This window comes from Microplitis demolitor, chromosome 3, assembly GCF_026212275.2.
Source record: "Microplitis demolitor isolate Queensland-Clemson2020A chromosome 3, iyMicDemo2.1a, whole genome shotgun sequence".
Taxonomy (NCBI): Eukaryota; Metazoa; Arthropoda; class Insecta; order Hymenoptera; family Braconidae; genus Microplitis; species Microplitis demolitor.
In genome coordinates this window covers 7360182-7377893 of record NC_068547.1, presented here as the reverse complement: position 1 = coordinate 7377893, position 17712 = coordinate 7360182, and the positions used below count along the sequence as shown (strand labels likewise).

At 32.1% G+C, this 17712-nt stretch overlaps 2 protein-coding genes and 1 non-coding gene across 4 annotated transcripts; 2 read left to right on the top strand and 1 right to left on the bottom strand.

Annotated features, from left to right (window-relative positions):
* Positions 1–4849: 4849 nt before the first annotated feature.
* Positions 4850–6615, bottom strand: LOC103572651 (uncharacterized). Its single transcript, XR_008403471.1, has 3 exons — positions 6196–6615; positions 5696–6118; positions 4850–4976 (listed from the first exon to the last, which is right to left on the bottom strand). It is a non-coding gene; the product is annotated as an uncharacterized LOC103572651 (transcript).
* A 309-nt stretch (positions 6616–6924) lies between these two features.
* Positions 6925–13517, top strand: LOC103572652 (ATPase family AAA domain-containing protein 2B). 2 transcript variants are annotated; one of them, XM_008551353.2, is made up of 10 exons: positions 6925–7315; positions 7441–7586; positions 7659–8077; positions 9049–9240; positions 9938–10119; positions 10195–10381; positions 10999–11184; positions 11251–11392; positions 12416–12577; positions 13129–13517. In XM_008551353.2, exons 2-10 carry the CDS (start codon positions 7499–7501, stop codon positions 13419–13421), a joined length of 1851 nt encoding a protein of 616 aa, XP_008549575.1. In that variant the 5' UTR covers positions 6925–7315; positions 7441–7498; the 3' UTR covers positions 13422–13517. The 2 variants fall into 2 exon arrangements, with proteins under 2 accessions (XP_008549575.1, XP_008549574.1); XM_008551352.2 differs by lacking the exon at positions 6925–7315 and having other exon boundaries at positions 7427–7586.
* A 1337-nt stretch (positions 13518–14854) lies between these two features.
* LOC103572653 (coiled-coil domain-containing protein 6) lies at positions 14855–17213 on the top strand. The gene is made up of 2 exons (XM_008551354.2): positions 14855–15516; positions 15598–17213. The coding sequence occupies exons 1-2, from the start codon at positions 15295–15297 to the stop codon at positions 16663–16665; spliced, it is 1290 nt and encodes a 429-aa protein (XP_008549576.1). The 5' UTR covers positions 14855–15294; the 3' UTR covers positions 16666–17213.
* Positions 17214–17712: the final 499 nt, after the last annotated feature.

The window sequence follows — 17712 nt, the reverse complement described above, 5'->3', positions numbered from 1 at the left end:
AGGTTTTCACACACACGCTCGCGCGCGCACACACACGCACGCACACATACACACTCAGACATCATTCTGAAAATAGTCATAATAGCTTTCTAGGACCTCAAAACGTTGACATCTAATGAAAACTCTATTTTCGAAAATCAGGGTGAAAACAATAACTTCCTGAATTTTTCGAAAATCTAAGGACTGTGTGTAGGTCACAGGTATCGAAATGAATCAATTAAAACTAGTATAATGAAAGTTAAAGTAAATTTATTGAAAATTGTTACATAGAATAGATCTACATCGTGTTAAGAAATAGAATGATAATATGTATGATATTGATAAGTATAATTATGAAATGTAGTGATGCGGGCGGTGGCCAGCGTATTTAAGAATTAAGGATTAGGTTTGATATTTCCTGGCCAGCAGGCTTAATTATAGATGTGTCATAAATTAGATAGATCATAAGTGTTAATCACGTAGAGGGTCTGGGCGGTCGCGTGAATTAGTAAATAAATTTTAGTCACGTAAAGGATTTTGGTGACCGTCTGAAATTGATTCGTGTGTGTGTGTGTGTGTTTGAAATAAAGTCCAGGTGACTGATTTCAATTTTTGGGTAAAGTCTGTAGACTTATCTCACAAGAGGATTAGTGATTAGAATAACTATAAAACAGTAATGGTGTGTGTGCGAATGAATAAACTTTCCAAAAAATGTAATTCTTAGCTGTTAGAATTATCGTTACTTCTAATCCGGTTACTAAATACCGGCGAATCAAAGTTCAGTTAGCGCCCGTCAAAATCCGGAAAAAATGAGAGAGGCAATTGGCAAGCAATGTGTATCCTAGACTGACTTTGAGTCTTAATATTTATTTAATTTGAATATGTATTTTGCTTAATTAATTCGATCTATCTAAATAGAATAATAACATCAGTTTTATTCGAATAAAAAAAACTTCTAAAACTAATTTATGTTCATTACTCTCTCATGCAAAGAAAGTGTAACGAAAATGTGTGCATTCAAATTTACGGAACTGTTGGTTTTTTTTTGTATCCTATAAGTGGAGGTCCAGCCATAAACCAATTGTTTATAGTGATTTTAATGTTTGAATGACTTTTGGTATCGAAGTCGTGCTTTATTGAATTTAACTGACACTTACTATAACATCATTGTTCAGTAAGGTCATAGATATTATTAAAAACATATCTATTTATTACAATACTTGCAGTAATACTTATGATGTAAAGTTTTAAAATAACTGGTATATGATAAGAGCCATTTCTTCTGTATGGCAACCGGGAAAGGATTGGGTCATCGAGACATTCAAATTCACAACACCGTTCACCTACTCGGAACTTCTTGCATGTCTGAAAAATACAAAAAAATTCAAGATCAAATAATTGTCAATTTTGTTATGCAGTAATCCAACTAAAAATTTAGTACCAAACAAAAAAAAAAACAGAATATCCGCTCTTGATCAATAATAGTTTTCAACCCATATAACAATTTTTTTCAAATCTTGAGCAAGTCTGCTCTCAAGACCGATAGGTGCTAGTGTCTTTTTCTACGTATGTGTCTTGTTGCAAAAACTTCCCAGTGAACACGGCAACGTGACGGGGACATTACATTTATAGTCCTGCTTAAAAAATCCGATAGATTCTCATAAAAAAATTTTTATGAGAATGAATCGGCAAAGTGTCCCATCGAAAAATGATAGTCCATATTGGAGCCTATGAGAATATATTCAAATCCGAGCATAATCCGATAAAAACTTACCAAATGCATCAATTTCTTATAAGATTCTATGGGTACAAGTTTATACCACTCTTACCGCTGTATTAGAATGAATGGGAAAATAATTTTATTATTTTTAAGTAAATTTGTAGGCGACATTCTTATGGGAACCTATAAGAAAATAATTTGCAATGCGTCAATTTCTTATAAGATTGAGTTAAAGAGGGGGTGAAAAATCTTCCTGAGGCAAGAAGGCCCACCTGAAAATTTGATTAAAAAAGAATTTATCCCCTTAGGGCAGAGTAACGCACGGGTTGCTCTGATTGACTTGAAATTTTAAGACAACATTCTTGAAATGTTTGACTATAAGAAAATCAAAAAAAAATTCAATTTTTTAAAAATGTTAACCTTCCCCCCCCCCCCTCTCAAGATTTAAAATTGGCAGAGTCGCCTGACAAGCAGGCTGGAACGTAACATGATCATGAACATAAGTTTTTATGTGACACTTCAAATGAATTAAAGATATCGAATGATATTATTTAAGAGTGCTAATAATATTAATTCTACACTAATTTCCTGATTCTCAACTTACATAAGGTGGAATGCAATATATTGCCTGACACCACATAGGCTCGGAATGGTAACATACACATAGGCTGCACACTGCAGGACCAGGTACATATAATAATCCATGTATTACCGTACCTCCTTTAAAATCAGTACAGTTCTCTTCTAGTGCGACTGAAAAACAAAATGTTCCCCATATTAGGAATATTGATTACTTATGTCACGGTGTCTATAATCATCAATCACGGATCGACCCGGGTCTGTAAAACGGAACAAATGGTGGCGCTGAAGTCTGCCGTTCCATGACTGAAAGAGTTTAAGACACGGACTAATTAAAAGAGGGGACCATAATTGTCTGTTCCATGACCGTAAGAGTTACAGCCACGGACTAGTTAAAAGAGGGGACTATAATTTTTGTTCAGTAACAGTAAGAATTACAGAGACTGTTCGAAAGTAGGTCATTAACGTTGCGCGGGCTATGGTGACAGAACGCTCGCTCCAGTCCCATTCCAGTCAAACATTCTGAATCCTTGTTCTCGGGTATAAAAGATGGAATCTGAGAGCGGCAGCGTATTCATTCTTGGCCAGTAGTACTGTACGAAATAGTTTCTACAGATAGCGAGCAAGGCCATCAGCAAAAAACAACAACGATTAAATATTCAAGCGAGCAAGTTTTGAATATTCTTCAGCTACTTCTCAACAACCAACTAGTTCTTCTCAGAGCTAACGTTAAACTAGCCCTTTTCAGGGCTATTCAACCAGATCTCTGGGTCTCATAAGATTTCTCTCAACCTAACTAGCTCTTGTCAGGTCTATCATTGACATAGCTCCTTCTCGGGGTTATCTAACTCCCCGTAGACGTTTGAGAGTTAATTAAAACTCTCAAACGTCTACTCACAACTCTCACGCAAAGATCAACGGTCTTTCTCAGGACCAAACAGGTCTTTTTCAAGGCCACCAAATCAATTTAACGTACAAATTCGCTTTAATAAAGCTAACTCTATAACCAGCAGACTCCTCGTCAAACATTTTTTGATCCTTCGAGTCGGATAGTTCTCTATTGGAGTTGAACTTCTCAGCGACATCTTCAAGAAATCAGTCAGTTCAAACTCAACGTATTGCGGATCACGGAGCACTGCGGGGAGTTTAGGGTTGGTTGACATCTTCAAGACATCTCAAAATGGCAAATTCATCAAGGAAGTTTAAGATACTGGAAAGTCGGTAACTCTACATCACCTCTCTTGCTGCAGAAGTAGAGACTGCAGCCATAAGAGTCATCAACATCCATACTGCCAAGGTCAAACTCAATATGCTGAGAAACAATTGGGTGGAATTTGAGACAGACCATGAAAAACTAGTCTTCTGAAAACAGACATGGACTAGTTACAAAAGGGGGCTATAATTACCTATTTTGTGGCCTAAAAAATTACAGACACTGACTAGTTGAAAGAGGGGGTTATAATTTTTTGTTCTGTTACCGTGAGAGTTACATAAATGGAATAGTTTATAACGTTCCTTATTATTCTAAACGTCCCACGGCGGAGTGTGACAAGCTTAAAATAATCGTTATAGCCTTTCGATGGTGAACACTGAAATAGAGTACAAACAATACGAAAAAAATCCCCTGGAAGAGAATGAATACCTCCACCAGGTCTTTAGCTTAACTCAGGCTAGGATAGAAACCGAATTGGGCACCAGTTTGTGCACCTCCACGAACAATGATATTCAAATAAAAGTTAATTGATAAATAAAATGAAATTACATAAAATATATATTGACAGGGTAGCAGTTTCAGATGAGGAAAATAGGATTGGCAAGAAAGAGATAGTAGTATTTTAAATAAATAAATAAATACGAGGTTGGTGAGCAATTATCGCTCCATTATATTTCAAAGAGTGGATAATAAATTAAAAACCATAACCAACAGTTTCATGATTATCTGCAACGGAATTTCAAAATTCAGTGTCAGCAACCAGTAAGTAACAAATCACTTATTAAACAGTAAATGAGCTAAAAAACTTATTTTCACTCATTTTTTAATAATTATTTTATTCGGTTAATTGAAGCTGTCACTTAAAAAATGAAATGAGAAAACTGGGGTGACAAGCAAACAAATGAGAATAATCAGGCTGCAAATGAACATTAAATATAGCTAACACTAGGCAGAAACAATTGTGTTTCTTCCCAAGAGAAGAAACACGTATGATTCTGCCCACTGTATGAAGGTATTTGTGAATTACTTATTTGCTAGCAGTTGTTTGCAGATTTGACTTGAAATTCGCTTGTTTCAACTGGCTGCCGAGACACTGAAACTGTCAGTTTCGATGCTGGTATTATGAAAACAATTTTTGTAATTTCAGATAAAGCATGATAGATATGCTGACGTAATTCTTTCATCGGTTAATGATTACTTTTGCATAAAATATAGGCTTTTTAGGAATTCATTGAATCAAATCAACCTTCTGTAAAATAATGAATAGTTTACTTACTTGATTTCGATATAATATTTGAAAAGATGACGAACAAGAAAATGTTGAGTGTGCTGTTGAATTTGAGCATTTTTATTATCGAATTTCCGAAAACTTCAGGAAAATTAATTCATTGTCTTAGTGATCTCAATTATGTTTTTATATTCATTCAATAAAATTTAGATAGACAAAATCACGTTAAAACAGGCATTCCGGGTAGGCATAGAATTCTGTAAATATTAATTATTGTTTGAGTAAAAAATTATTGTGGGAGTAAAAAACAGTCAATATTTATAGGATGGGTTGACTTAGACTAATTAAAGTTGGTGTTATGCAAAAGATTTAAATTTTAATTTAAGATTCTTACTTAAAGTACTTATTTTTAACTATCAGTAGACGAAAAAAAAATTCCAGCTAAATGTATGATGCTACTATCGGGATTTTTACTAGTAAACATTGGGATGTTGGACTATAGCTTTGAAATCACAACTTTTACGACATAGCATTTTGAATTTCATTTGAAATAATACTGCCTACTGATAATACTGTTCTAAGCTTTCTGCATATCACTTACGATATTCACGTTGTAAAAATTGAAAATATGATGCATTAAATTTTCTAACTAAAAGACGGAAATGATCGTCCGGATGAGAGTAGTTTACGAACACTAGACCTTTTAATCATCAAATAACTGACGTTTTGGAGCATTAGTCAGAGTAAGATTTACGAAATGGAGTGTTGAGAATGTCTACTCAAATGTATTAATGTAAAATCTCAATTTCATTACACATTGAATTAATAATATATAATAAATAATATATAATAATATCTTCTACTTATTTGTCTAGTGTAACTGATCAAGACGATCAGCTGAGGACATATATTTATGGATAGAAAAATAAGAAAAGCAGTTAGAAAAAATATTTTGCTGCAAGTGTGATAGACTTACAAAAGCTGAAGCATCCTCCGGAGCATATCTTATCAAATTCTGAGTAAGACTTTACTTTTTCCATGTTGCTTACTATCATGTTTTAAGGTACCTGGATACAAGCGTACCAATGTACGTTTCTATGGAATAAATAAAATGTTGTCCTGTGATTACTAAGGTCGATGCTGACGCCACCTCCTAGACAGTAGTCAGTTCGTTGTAACCTATGACCTATTTGAAATTATTTGAATTTGTAAACTTACTTATTGACGACGATAATTATGATGACTGTCGAATTTATCGAGAATTGTGGATAGGAATAAACAGGATTGGTAAAATGCATTTTGTCCGGGAACTGATTTTTATTTTAAGATGTTGATAAATCTGCTCATGTAAAAATGTATAAGTTATTGAAATGTTGTACCAACAACAACTTGTTTGTACCTATTGTATGAAAATTTGAAAATTGTTTGATTAAGCAATACTATAAGATAATAATATTTTGAAAGAACCAAACTTACTTAAATGATAGATTTACAAGGAGTAATAATAACTTTCATTAAGATGTAATTTTATTAAGTCATATGACTGGTGTGGTGACACGAGAACCCTGTTTAAAAATATTGATTGAAAATGATGAAATTCAAATTCTTTTCAACAATTTCAATTCTTTTGTTTGTATATATAGATATACAGTTTGTATGGAGTGACCGCTTCTTAATTATTTTCAATCAATGATTTTAACTAGGGAATGATGTTAATTGATATAGAACGGCGTTAACTGTACCGTTTGTTTGTTGTAATGAAAATATTGAAAAACCATGTTATACAATGACCCTGAAGTTTGCGGAAGTCTGACATTTTTTAAATTAAAAATTTAATATGATTACTATTTAAGTTTAGTAAAAATATAATTATCTTCGTTATAATTAAAAAATTAAATTTTGAATTATTTATCTCTGGGTTATAAATTAATGCAAAAATAAAAAGCTTGCTTGTTTTATGTAACATTTTTTTAAATCTGCAAGAATATTTTTTAAATTTTTTTCAATTTTTAATTCCAATTTCAGAGATTAGCCCCCTGTTTAAAAAATCTTTATATAATTTTATAATTTTAAAATAAATAATTAAAATGTTCACTTCTAAATTATAACTTTAAAAAAAATAAAAACATACTTGTATAGATTTAAAAAATCTATATATTATTAATATATAGATGTACAAGCAATATTAATTAAAACCCAGATAACAATAACCCTGACAAAAAAAATGATTTTTGGAATAATTCAAAACAATTTGAAATGATTTAAAATAATTTGAATCGACTAAAATGCAGGAAAACTCGGTTTGAAAAATTGGCCCTAATAATACATAGATATATCAATAATCATAATCAAAACCCGGATCGAAAATAAATCCAGTTTGATAAACTAGCCCTAATAATAATAATAATTGGACCTCGGATCGAGGGAATCTTAGATTAGAAAACTAATCATTCGCATAGGATAAATCCCCTAATACAACTTCTCCTCACTATTGTTGCAACTATTTTTTTTCCCAAGTTTTAGTCTGATCAGTCAACTTCACGTTATTTATAATTAAATTTCTCTTGGTTAAAACTAAAAGACATCAAATTCAAACGTAAGCTACTACATTTATGTAAACGATCGTAGTATTATTAAATTAATCGTGATTGTGTGATTTTTTCTATGCATTTTATTTTTTTTTTGTCTAAAATTCCTTAAAGAAATTTTCAAAATGTCTAGCTTAAAAGATTTTTCTTGTATTGGTGGCTTGGAAAACCATATTAAGATAGTTAAAGAAATGGTTTTATTTCCTCTTGTTTATGGTGAACTATATTCGAAATTCAATTTAAAACCTCCAAGGGGATTACTGTTTTATGGCCCACCAGGTTTGTTCAATATTATATATTTTCAAGTTTGGTTGATAAATACTCTAATATCATTTATTATTCTTATTGAAGGAACTGGAAAAACGCTAGTAGCAAGTGCTTTGGCAATAGAGTGTAGTAGCTCTGAACGAAAAGTTTCATTTATATTTCGTAAAGGTTCTGACTGCCTTAGTAAATATGTCGGCGAGAGTGAAAAAAAACTAAGAAAAATATTTCAATCTGCTCAACAAGCTAAACCTTGCATTATATTTTTTGATGAAGTTGATGGACTAGCTCCAACCAGATCTAATCGGCAAGATTTTGTTCATGCTAGCGTTGTTTCAACTCTTTTAGCTCTAATGGATGGTCTAGATAACAATTCAGAGATAATCGTTATTGGTGCTACAAATCGGTTAGAGGCAATTGATCCAGCACTCAGACGACCGGGCAGGTTTGACCGAGAGTTATATTTTCCACTGCCATGTTACATTGCCAGAAAAGATATTTTGTCGGTATGGACATAAGTACTTTTTACATTACTGTAATCAGCTGTTTACCTTCCTGAGTCAGCAAGTGTTGGATTGAAATAGTTTATAATTAAAATGATTTTCTTTATTACTTTGTCGATTATCTTATAAAAAATGGTTCAGATTCACGCGTATCTAGAAAATTGATTTTTAAAAACCAAACTATGTAATATAAAAGTTTTATAGAGTTTTATATCGCACGTTCTGGCAGCACTGATTCTGACGATATTTTTCTCGCCGTGTGGTATAGTCTTCCCAACGAAAGCTTTGGATTTTTTCCCCACTACCCAGACATTATTCAAGTCGGAATGACTGCTTTACGACGTCTTTTTGAACGCGTCTCAAGAAGTCATAATGACTTCTTAAAGGTGTAATTTTTAAGAACTCTTAATTAAGAGTTCTTGAAGACTCCATAAATAAGACGTCAGTTTTGTGACGTCTAAATGTATTCTTCTTTCAAACTTCTTTATGAAGACAAAATTAGGAGCTCCTTGAGACGTCATCGTAAATTCATACTGAAGTCTTATTTCCGAAGTCAGAAAGAACTCCTTGAGAACTCTTTTTAAAGACATCTTACTTCGCTGGGTGATTCATTCGACATCTTGAGAACTTCCTAAGGCTTCTTTCTCATTCAGAACTCATCAAGACGTCGTTTTGCTATCTGGGTAGTTTCTTCCCCCACCACCATAATATTAGAATGAGCGTATGTGCCATTAAATGTACACCACCAATAAATCCACTAAAACGAACAATTAAAGGCTGGGGAAGAAACCGTGGTGGAAAAGTCCCAAGCTTTCGTTGAGTTAACTGTAGTTGCAAAGATGGAAAATTATGATCATGATCGGAATTATCGCTCGAGTTAGAAAGAGTTTGATTTCAAGCTTGTTGATTTAACATGGTATATTTGTAAATATCACTTATGGTATCAATAATAATACAATGTAAAACTGTAATAGGTGTACGTCAAAAGTTGGAAACAAAAGCCTTCCGTTAAATTTCTGGCTTATTTAGCGTCTAAAACAGTTGGATATTGTGGCAGTGATCTTCAAGCTTTATGTGCAGAAGCGGTAATGTGTTGCGTTAGAAGGCATTATCCTCAAATATACTCATCTAAAACGAAATTCAACATTAATGAAAGAACTTTGAAGGTTAAGCTTACAAAAATAATTTTATAAATTTTAATAAATATGAATATGAAACCTACGAGCTCACCTCAAATAAACGATTTACAGAGATTCCGTGCCAAAAATAAATACCCAAAAAATAAATTCCTATTATTCATAAATAGCTACATATCGTCGTCCTCAGTAGGATCATCTAACTCAATTTTTATATATTATACTGAGATTTCAGATATGCCATTGTTAAAACTTGCCCTCATTTATCACTAACTGATCATCTAATCTATGAACTTGTATGCCCCATGATTTAATAAAACAAATCAAGGTGGCGAAGAAATACTCGTTTGTAAGTTTGCAGGGGCACCTGTTGGCTTCCTGCAACCACAGCTTCAAAGCTGCTAACGGTTGAACTACTAGTAATTAAACCCACCCAGATCGTGGTGCTTCCTGGTCTGGCGCCCAATAAAGGGCGCTTGATCCTGTTCACATTCAAATGATAACTTTTTTTTAAGAGGGCCGTTTCCTCACTTTTTTGGGTATATATGCGTTCTGTAAAACCCCATTTATCCCCACATGGCAGTGTTGATTAAAAAAGATTAAAAAGATAGCAACCACTCAGAAAGTATAGCTTACGAACTCATAATAACTAAAACGCTTTATATTCGAGGTGGGCCAAAACTTTAGATTCACATCTTAATTTGCCAACTTATAAACTTTATTGCAGGTTGAAAAACAAGACTTTGTATTAGCCCAGCGAAGTATTGTTCCTGCTTCATGTCGAGTTAAATCAATACTTATAAAATGTTTGTCAAGTTACATTTTTCCTCTGTTAGAAGATCATTTCTATTCTATATTAAATATAATACGATCTGTTTGTCCATCAGAGATGCTGATTCCGAAAGATACGTAAGTAGTTTTGTATTTGTCAGGCATAATACATAATTAAAGATACAATCATCAACGTTCCATTTTTATTAATAGCTCAAGTTCTTCTGTTTTCAAATCAACTCATTGCCCAAGACTTTTACTTTGTGGTCGGGATAACTGTCATACTCGCCATTTAGGTCCTGCTCTTCTACATAACATTGAAAATTTACCATGTCATTTATTAGATGTCGTAAGTCTTTTTGAAGAAACTGGAAGAACTGTTCAGGAAACCATAATTCAAGTAATTACAGTACTTAACATTCTCACTAGAATTTTTTTCATTCAACTTCTCTTTTAATTAATTTCTATGCAACGCTCACAAAATACATCGCACTTCCTGGTGAAAAAAGTAAAAAAAAGACTTCGAGACTATGTTTTCTATGAGATAAAGGAAGTCAAAACACAACTATATATATATATATATATTGTGACGCACAGCTCAGTCCATAATTTAATCTTTACCTATGTGATTTTAATTAATTTATCTGAGGGTGACTGAACGCGGATCACAAGATCGCACGTCGATCAAGTGAAGACCACAGCATGCAAACACAAGTTACCTATTTATTATATGGTACCGAAGAGGCTAGGTATTAGTCATCCTCTGACTTTCTTGGACTTATCTTACGCCGGTAGTCGACCTTGATGGACGTGACGATAATATGACTTGTATTTCTATGCAAGATAGCGGGTGGAGGTTAACAATTCCTTATTTAAGTATAATTTAAACAGAGAAACGAATCTTATTACAATATGTGATTATCAAGAGAAACGATTAAGACGAAGAATTCAATCAATTAATTTTTTAATTTTTCCTATCCAATTTTATAATAACAATTCGGGTATTGTATTTTTCAGAAAGTGAAAACTGCTAAACGTACGCTTCCGTCTATTCTTTATGTACCAGACATTCTTACATGGTGGAATTTGGTTGAAGAAATCAGTAGAAATATTTTTATATCTCTCATGAAAGGGCAAGATCGATCAGTTTATATGTTTGTACTGATTACAATAAGCTCCGACATCACAGATATTCCACATGAGGTTTAGCTTATATTTCTGCTTAAAGTAAATAACAATATTGGTAATAATAGCTAATAATTTTATCAGATTGTAGAATTATTCGATGAGCACCAAGGTGAAATATACGAGATTCAATGCCCAAACAGTGTACAACGAAAAAAGTTTTTTCAACAACTTTTTCTCAATCCACATACTACAGCCAATACCATATCAAACCACTCATCTTATGGTTAGTACATAGATTTCGAAGTTAGTCTAAAAAACCTAGGAACTGATTGACCCTCCAGGCCAGCCTCGAATCATGTGCAGTTTTTAAGCTCGCTATACTTTAATACAGTATAGTTAATGAATTTTCAAGCTCCAAGTTCAAAAAAAGTTCTGTTTTTTATAAAGCTACGGAAATATAAGAAATTGGAAATAATTAGGAAACGAGCGTTTTCTCAATTTTTGTTCACAATTATAGTTGAAAAAAACAATGAACTCGTCAGTAATTTTTATTTTGCTACGAAAACGGTTACTATGACAACATTTGCTACGTCATTTGGTATTAATCACTCAGATAAGCGAGTTTGTTATTTACGCAACTTAATATTTATTTTACACGCGATTGTTTTATTTACCCGCCTTGTCATTTAACTACTCATTCGGATTTTTCCCTCGCAAGTTTCCGCGTGAACAAATATTTTTTTTTCTTGTAAAAACGGGCTGGCGCCCCCATGCACTAACTCAGCCTGAGGAATTCTTCCAGGCAGAGTAATTATTTATTATCATTTTTAGACAGATTTAAACTTATTATTAACATTTGGATTATTATCGGAAATTATTATTTTAACATTGTAAAACACGTGGGTGACCGCATACGATAAAGCGGATCATGTCGAATCTCCGTCGCGAAAATTTGAACGGTTTACTTTATAACTGCAATTAAATTTTGGAGCAACTCGGTCGAGACAATTTTGAGTTATACGAAATCAACTTTAAAGAAAAATTGTTAATTTTAATTTTTCATGTAAACTTCAAGTTATTCAGACTAAATACCTTGAATGGTTATTAATTCTAATTTTTCATTGTGGTGCTCTAAAATTGAGTCTTTATAATTGTTAGTACTCCGAATTTCTCTGAGCCAATTATTCTTCTAAAAATGAAAAGAAATGATTATTAAGCTTGGTGATGATGATTGAATTATTATCCCGGATAAACTTCATAGAAACTAATAATTCTATTTTTTTTTTTTCACATATATTCTCACTAGGAGATTTCCTTCAAGTTTGGGAACAAAAAAAAAAGAGAAAAATGGAAGTCTCAAAACAATCAGTTGTAACTGAGGTATTAAAAGGGCCTGTGACAAGAAGTTCCAAAATGAAAACTGAATCTAAATCCAAATTGAGTTACCTGCCGTCACGATTTAATCAAAGTACAGTATTTCCATTTTATCCAAAAATTTTAAGATATTTCGACATGAAAACAACTTTAGAAAAAATAATGTATGAATGCAACCAACAGAAAAGATTAATATTTTTTCTTAATTCAAAGTTATTTGTCTTTCTCACTTTTTTGTTTGATAAAAGAAACTTGAGACGATATTTTAGAATAATGCCTAACCACGCTTGTATAATAATTATTTCACTCCTTAATAAGCAACAAACTTAAAAATAAATCTATTCCTTCTAGCCCATTCCGTTTAGTACTAGTACCCGAGTTTAAGAATGTTTTGTTAATTAAACGATAATTAAATTTTGATCGTTTATATTTATCAGAAGGTACTTTCAATCGTAGCTTAAAATATCTTTTTTAAATATAGTTATGTTATGACAAAATCGTAAACAGTTCCTTATAAAAATTATTAGGTCAAAAATACCTTTGACAAATTATGTGAAAGGATTTCTGTGATTGAGAGTAGAATTCATTAAGACATAACTTTTTTTTATACATAAAAATAATTGATTTTTTAATTTATTTGAACAGATCTTAAAAGGAAACGGAGTAAATCTGATGAGAAATTTGAATCGAAAAAACTAGACGTTTCTTCAAAAATTCTTGCAGAGAACCGAAAATCATGGTTTCATTATGGCAATGAGCAAGGAATTCAAAATCTCCTTAGCGAAATCGTTGAGCGTACTGAAAAGTGGACTACACTAGAACTTGAAGGCTTATATTTTTCACTACAAGGAGTCTTAAGTCAACCAGATACTTACGATTATACGAGCGTGACCGAACATTTAACACATTATTTTAATTATAAAAAATCTAATCAGTAGCAATGGAAGAATCTAACAAGAAAATAGTATTAACTCGATACATACACCGTTTTTGGCATTATATACGATTAATAAATTTCATAATTAAAAATTGTATAAACAACTTGTCATTCTTTTTTTTGAATAATCGAATCCAAAAATATTCTAAAGTTCAGATCACACTTGATGTTAATATCCCAATATATTTGTGAAATGATGAGAACTTAGGTGTAAAAAATTGAGCTTGATCGATCAAGTACGTTCGACAATATTCCAAAAATAAAATTTTTTCAAAAATGTATTTTTTAGATAACTTTTAATGGATCGATTCCAAAATCTACTCAGAAATTGAAAATTTCTTGGGTCTTTTTTTACTAAATCACTCTAGAATAAATTTTTTGTCTTTTTAAATTTGACATTTAAAAATTTGCGTTCGACCAAATTCGTTATTATGCTGCTCTCAAGCGGAGGAGTTTGGCAAAACGGAACCCCATTATTTATTTTAAAAAATTGTATGATCGAACTAATAATAATTTTGGCCAAACAATCAAGAACAAATGATAAACAAACGATCTATGCGAAAAACTTTATCAAAAATTAATCCATCGTCTTCATTTCAGAGCGATATTTTTAGGTGCCAAGTTCAAAGAGGTAGTAATTATAACCACTAGCCTAATAATCACATTAGCTTGAAATTGACTGTAATTTGACATTGAAATTACCTAAAATTTGCTGCCTGAATTAACAAACGATTTGCAGCAAAAGTTAGAAAAAAAATTTTCGGTTCTTTGTTTTGTTCAATTTAGAGTTAACTTTTTGCTAGAAAAAAAAATTCGCTAATGTTCATCTTTACCATCCAGAAGATAAGAAAATTTATTCATGAAATTGCCTACAACATCACGGTAAAAAATACTTTACAATTTTTTGAGTCAAATTAACCATAAATTGGACTGAAAATGTGCCTGCTAATTGTCGACAACTTATTTCTAGTCAACTTTTGAGGTGAATTTACATTCTAATCCAAGCAGTAAATTAACGTCAAATTGAATAGCAAGTTGCATACAAATTGACGTCAAAAACGAAAAAGTCAAAAGTTGATAGACATTTGACGAAAAATTCAAGGAAACTTTTGTGAACTTCTGCTCTATCCTGATAGCCGTACGAAGTGTGGCTATAAGGATTGGAAAGAGAACAGTTAGGCTCATTTCCTAATAGCACAGTTTACTTCAGCAAAAATTTACTTACAAAAGTTTCCTTGAATTTTTCGTCAAATCTCCGTAAACTTCGGACTTTTCCGTTTTTTACGACGATTTGTATGCAACTTGCCATTCAATTTGACGTAAATTTACTATCCGAATTAGAATGCACCCTGATAGCCACACTTCAAATTACTTGCGTCCAAGTTGATGCAAATCTACTGCCGTCATCCGAATGTAATTTAACAGAAAAATTTGCCGTCAATTTGTAATGGAATTTCAATCAACTTAACATCATTGTCTGACAGTCAAATTGAATTCGAGTTTACAGACAATTTACTGTTAACTTAAAGGTAACATTTTCCTTTAAGCTCGTTTTATAATACAGTAGTAACTCTCTTTTCGGGAATCTGGCTATCCGGACTTGACTTGACCATGGAATACACTTTGAGTGTCACTGCTTCATAGTTCTGGAAACAGCTGATTTGTTTAATCATTGATCACTGTTATGACCACATGTTGGTGATACTAAACATGTTTGCTTAATGAAATATCTTATAATTCTTGAGAATTTTTCGCTCTCGTAAAGTTTTTATTAACACATTACGTGATAGTTAAAATAAGACTTTAATGGAATTTAACAATTCGAGTCATTATAATTTTTTGTAAATCATCAAATTTTTTAAGTGAAAAATAAGATGGCTGACCGTGATAGTGCATCCGAAAGCGACTCAAGTTCTATAGACGGAGGGCCAATTATGATGCCTCCGTCACCGATAACTCGGGAGCAATTGCAAAAGCGTATAGAATCTCTCCAACAGCATAACCGAGTATTGAAAGTTGAACTTGAAACTTATAAACTTCGAGTGAAGGCTCTTCAAGAAGAAAATCGTGGACTCCGACAGGCTTCAGTGATCATTGTAAGTTATATTATAGATATATTGATTCAAGAGTGAAATCTTTTTTTTCTTTAAACTTTTCATATTTTTCTAATTTTTCAGCAAGCCAAAGCAGAACAAGAAGAAGAATTCATCAGTAATACTTTATTAAAAAAAATTCAAGCTTTAAAAAAAGAAAAAGAAACATTAGCTCATCATTATGAGCAAGAGGAAGAATGCCTAACTAATGATTTATCAAGGAAATTGAATCAGCTAAGACAAGAAAAATGTAAATTAGAGCAAACTCTAGAGCAAGAGCAAGAGTGTTTAGTGAATAAGTTGATGCGAAAAATTGAAAAATTAGAAGCTGAAACTTTGGCAAAACAAAGTAATTTGGAACAGTTACGTAGAGAAAAAGTTGAATTGGAAAATACTTTAGAACAAGAACAAGAAGCATTAGTGAATAAGCTATGGAAAAGAATGGATAAATTAGAAGCTGAGAAAAGAATGCTTCAAATAAAGTTAGATCAACCAGTTTCTGATCCAACTTCTCCAAGGGAAATAAGCAATGGTGATGCTGCAACAAATCTTAGTACACACATTCAAACTCTTAGAAGTGAAGTCGCAAGATTGAGACACACTCTCTTAATGTCACAACAAGAACACACCGAAAAAATGCAGCGCTATGTCAATGAAGAAAAACATATAAAAGAAGAAAATTTGAGACTGCAGCGGAAATTACAGTTGGAAGTCGAACGTCGGGAAGCTCTTTGTAGACATTTGTCAGAATCTGAATCCAGTTTAGAAATGGAAGAAGAACGTCATTATAATGAGATTGTTATGTCAGGCAGCAACATAAGGAACCGAACAGTATCAAGTCCAATACCACACAATCCGTCGCCAAGCTCATCTAGACCTCTGAGCCCTGGAATCAATATAGTTGGCTCTACCACACGTGACAGCTTTACATCTAATCGCTGTTTTGCATGCGGCCAACCAATAGTACTTCCATTTTCCAGCTCTCCACCATCAAGTATTGGGCATATAGCTCCTTCTTCAAACAGACGTACTTCTGACAGATTTATTAAACCTGCAATTCCACCAACTATAATTAGTTCTGGTGGACCTCAATCGTCGTTACCTATTACTAATACATCTGCTGGCTGCCCAATGGATATAGCTAAAACATGAAGTGATGATAAAAATGTTCAGATAAATTAACTTTTTAATAGCCAACAAACAAATACAAAATATTATCGTCATTGACAAACTGAAAACATGAAGGCTCATGTTTAAAAAATCATTAATTCATAATTTGTTCAATAGACTTTTATACCACTGTAAATCTTGGTGAAATATGTTATTTGTATGTTTTCTCAAATTTTTGGAACGTTCTTGTGCTTTTTTATACAGTTGTAATTTTAGTATATCCAAACAAACAGACAATATACTTGCATTGATGCAAATTCTGCTATTGGTGATAATAGTAACAATTCATATTACTCTATCGCAAAATGAATTTCAAACTTTTATATTAATTTAATTAATCTTGGTTTGGATGTTTTGTTTTAGTTGATAAATTTCTATAGAAATGTATTCGAATTATTTTTTTTAGGTTACGAATTTTTTGAAAAAAAATGTTAGCAATCGTAGAATGATTTTAAAAAAATGTTACTATTAATATATGTCATACAATATCAATAAAAAGTACCTATAAAACTTACACTTCCAAAAGTATCGTTATAAAATTTGATTATCTCACAGTTATTTTTTTTTTTGTTGATATCGGTTCCAAATATCTTTCGTCGGTTATAGAAAAAAGTAGTGTTTTTTTTTTTTGCAATCTCTGCTTACAAAATCCGATAGATTCTTATAGCTGTACATATGTCTAAGGCCCTATACTTAACTAGAGCACTTCTCATAGAACTCTTTGATTCTTATAAAATCTCCATAGGAATTTATGAGAATCTATTGAATTCTATGAGATTTTCTAAATAAAGATGCCTATCGGTACGCATATTGAATCATTTCTCGCTAACCATTTCGAATTGCATATAATAACTAAACTATTATTATAAAAAAAGTCGAAAATTATCACTAAGAAAGGAGAAAGAAATCACCCTGATTAAACAAAACGATTTGTGACGATTAAAACTGTTTTAATTGTCACAAATCGTCGCGAACCGTCAATTGACGATTCGAGAGAATTTAAAACGATTAAGTTTTTAATCGTTTTAA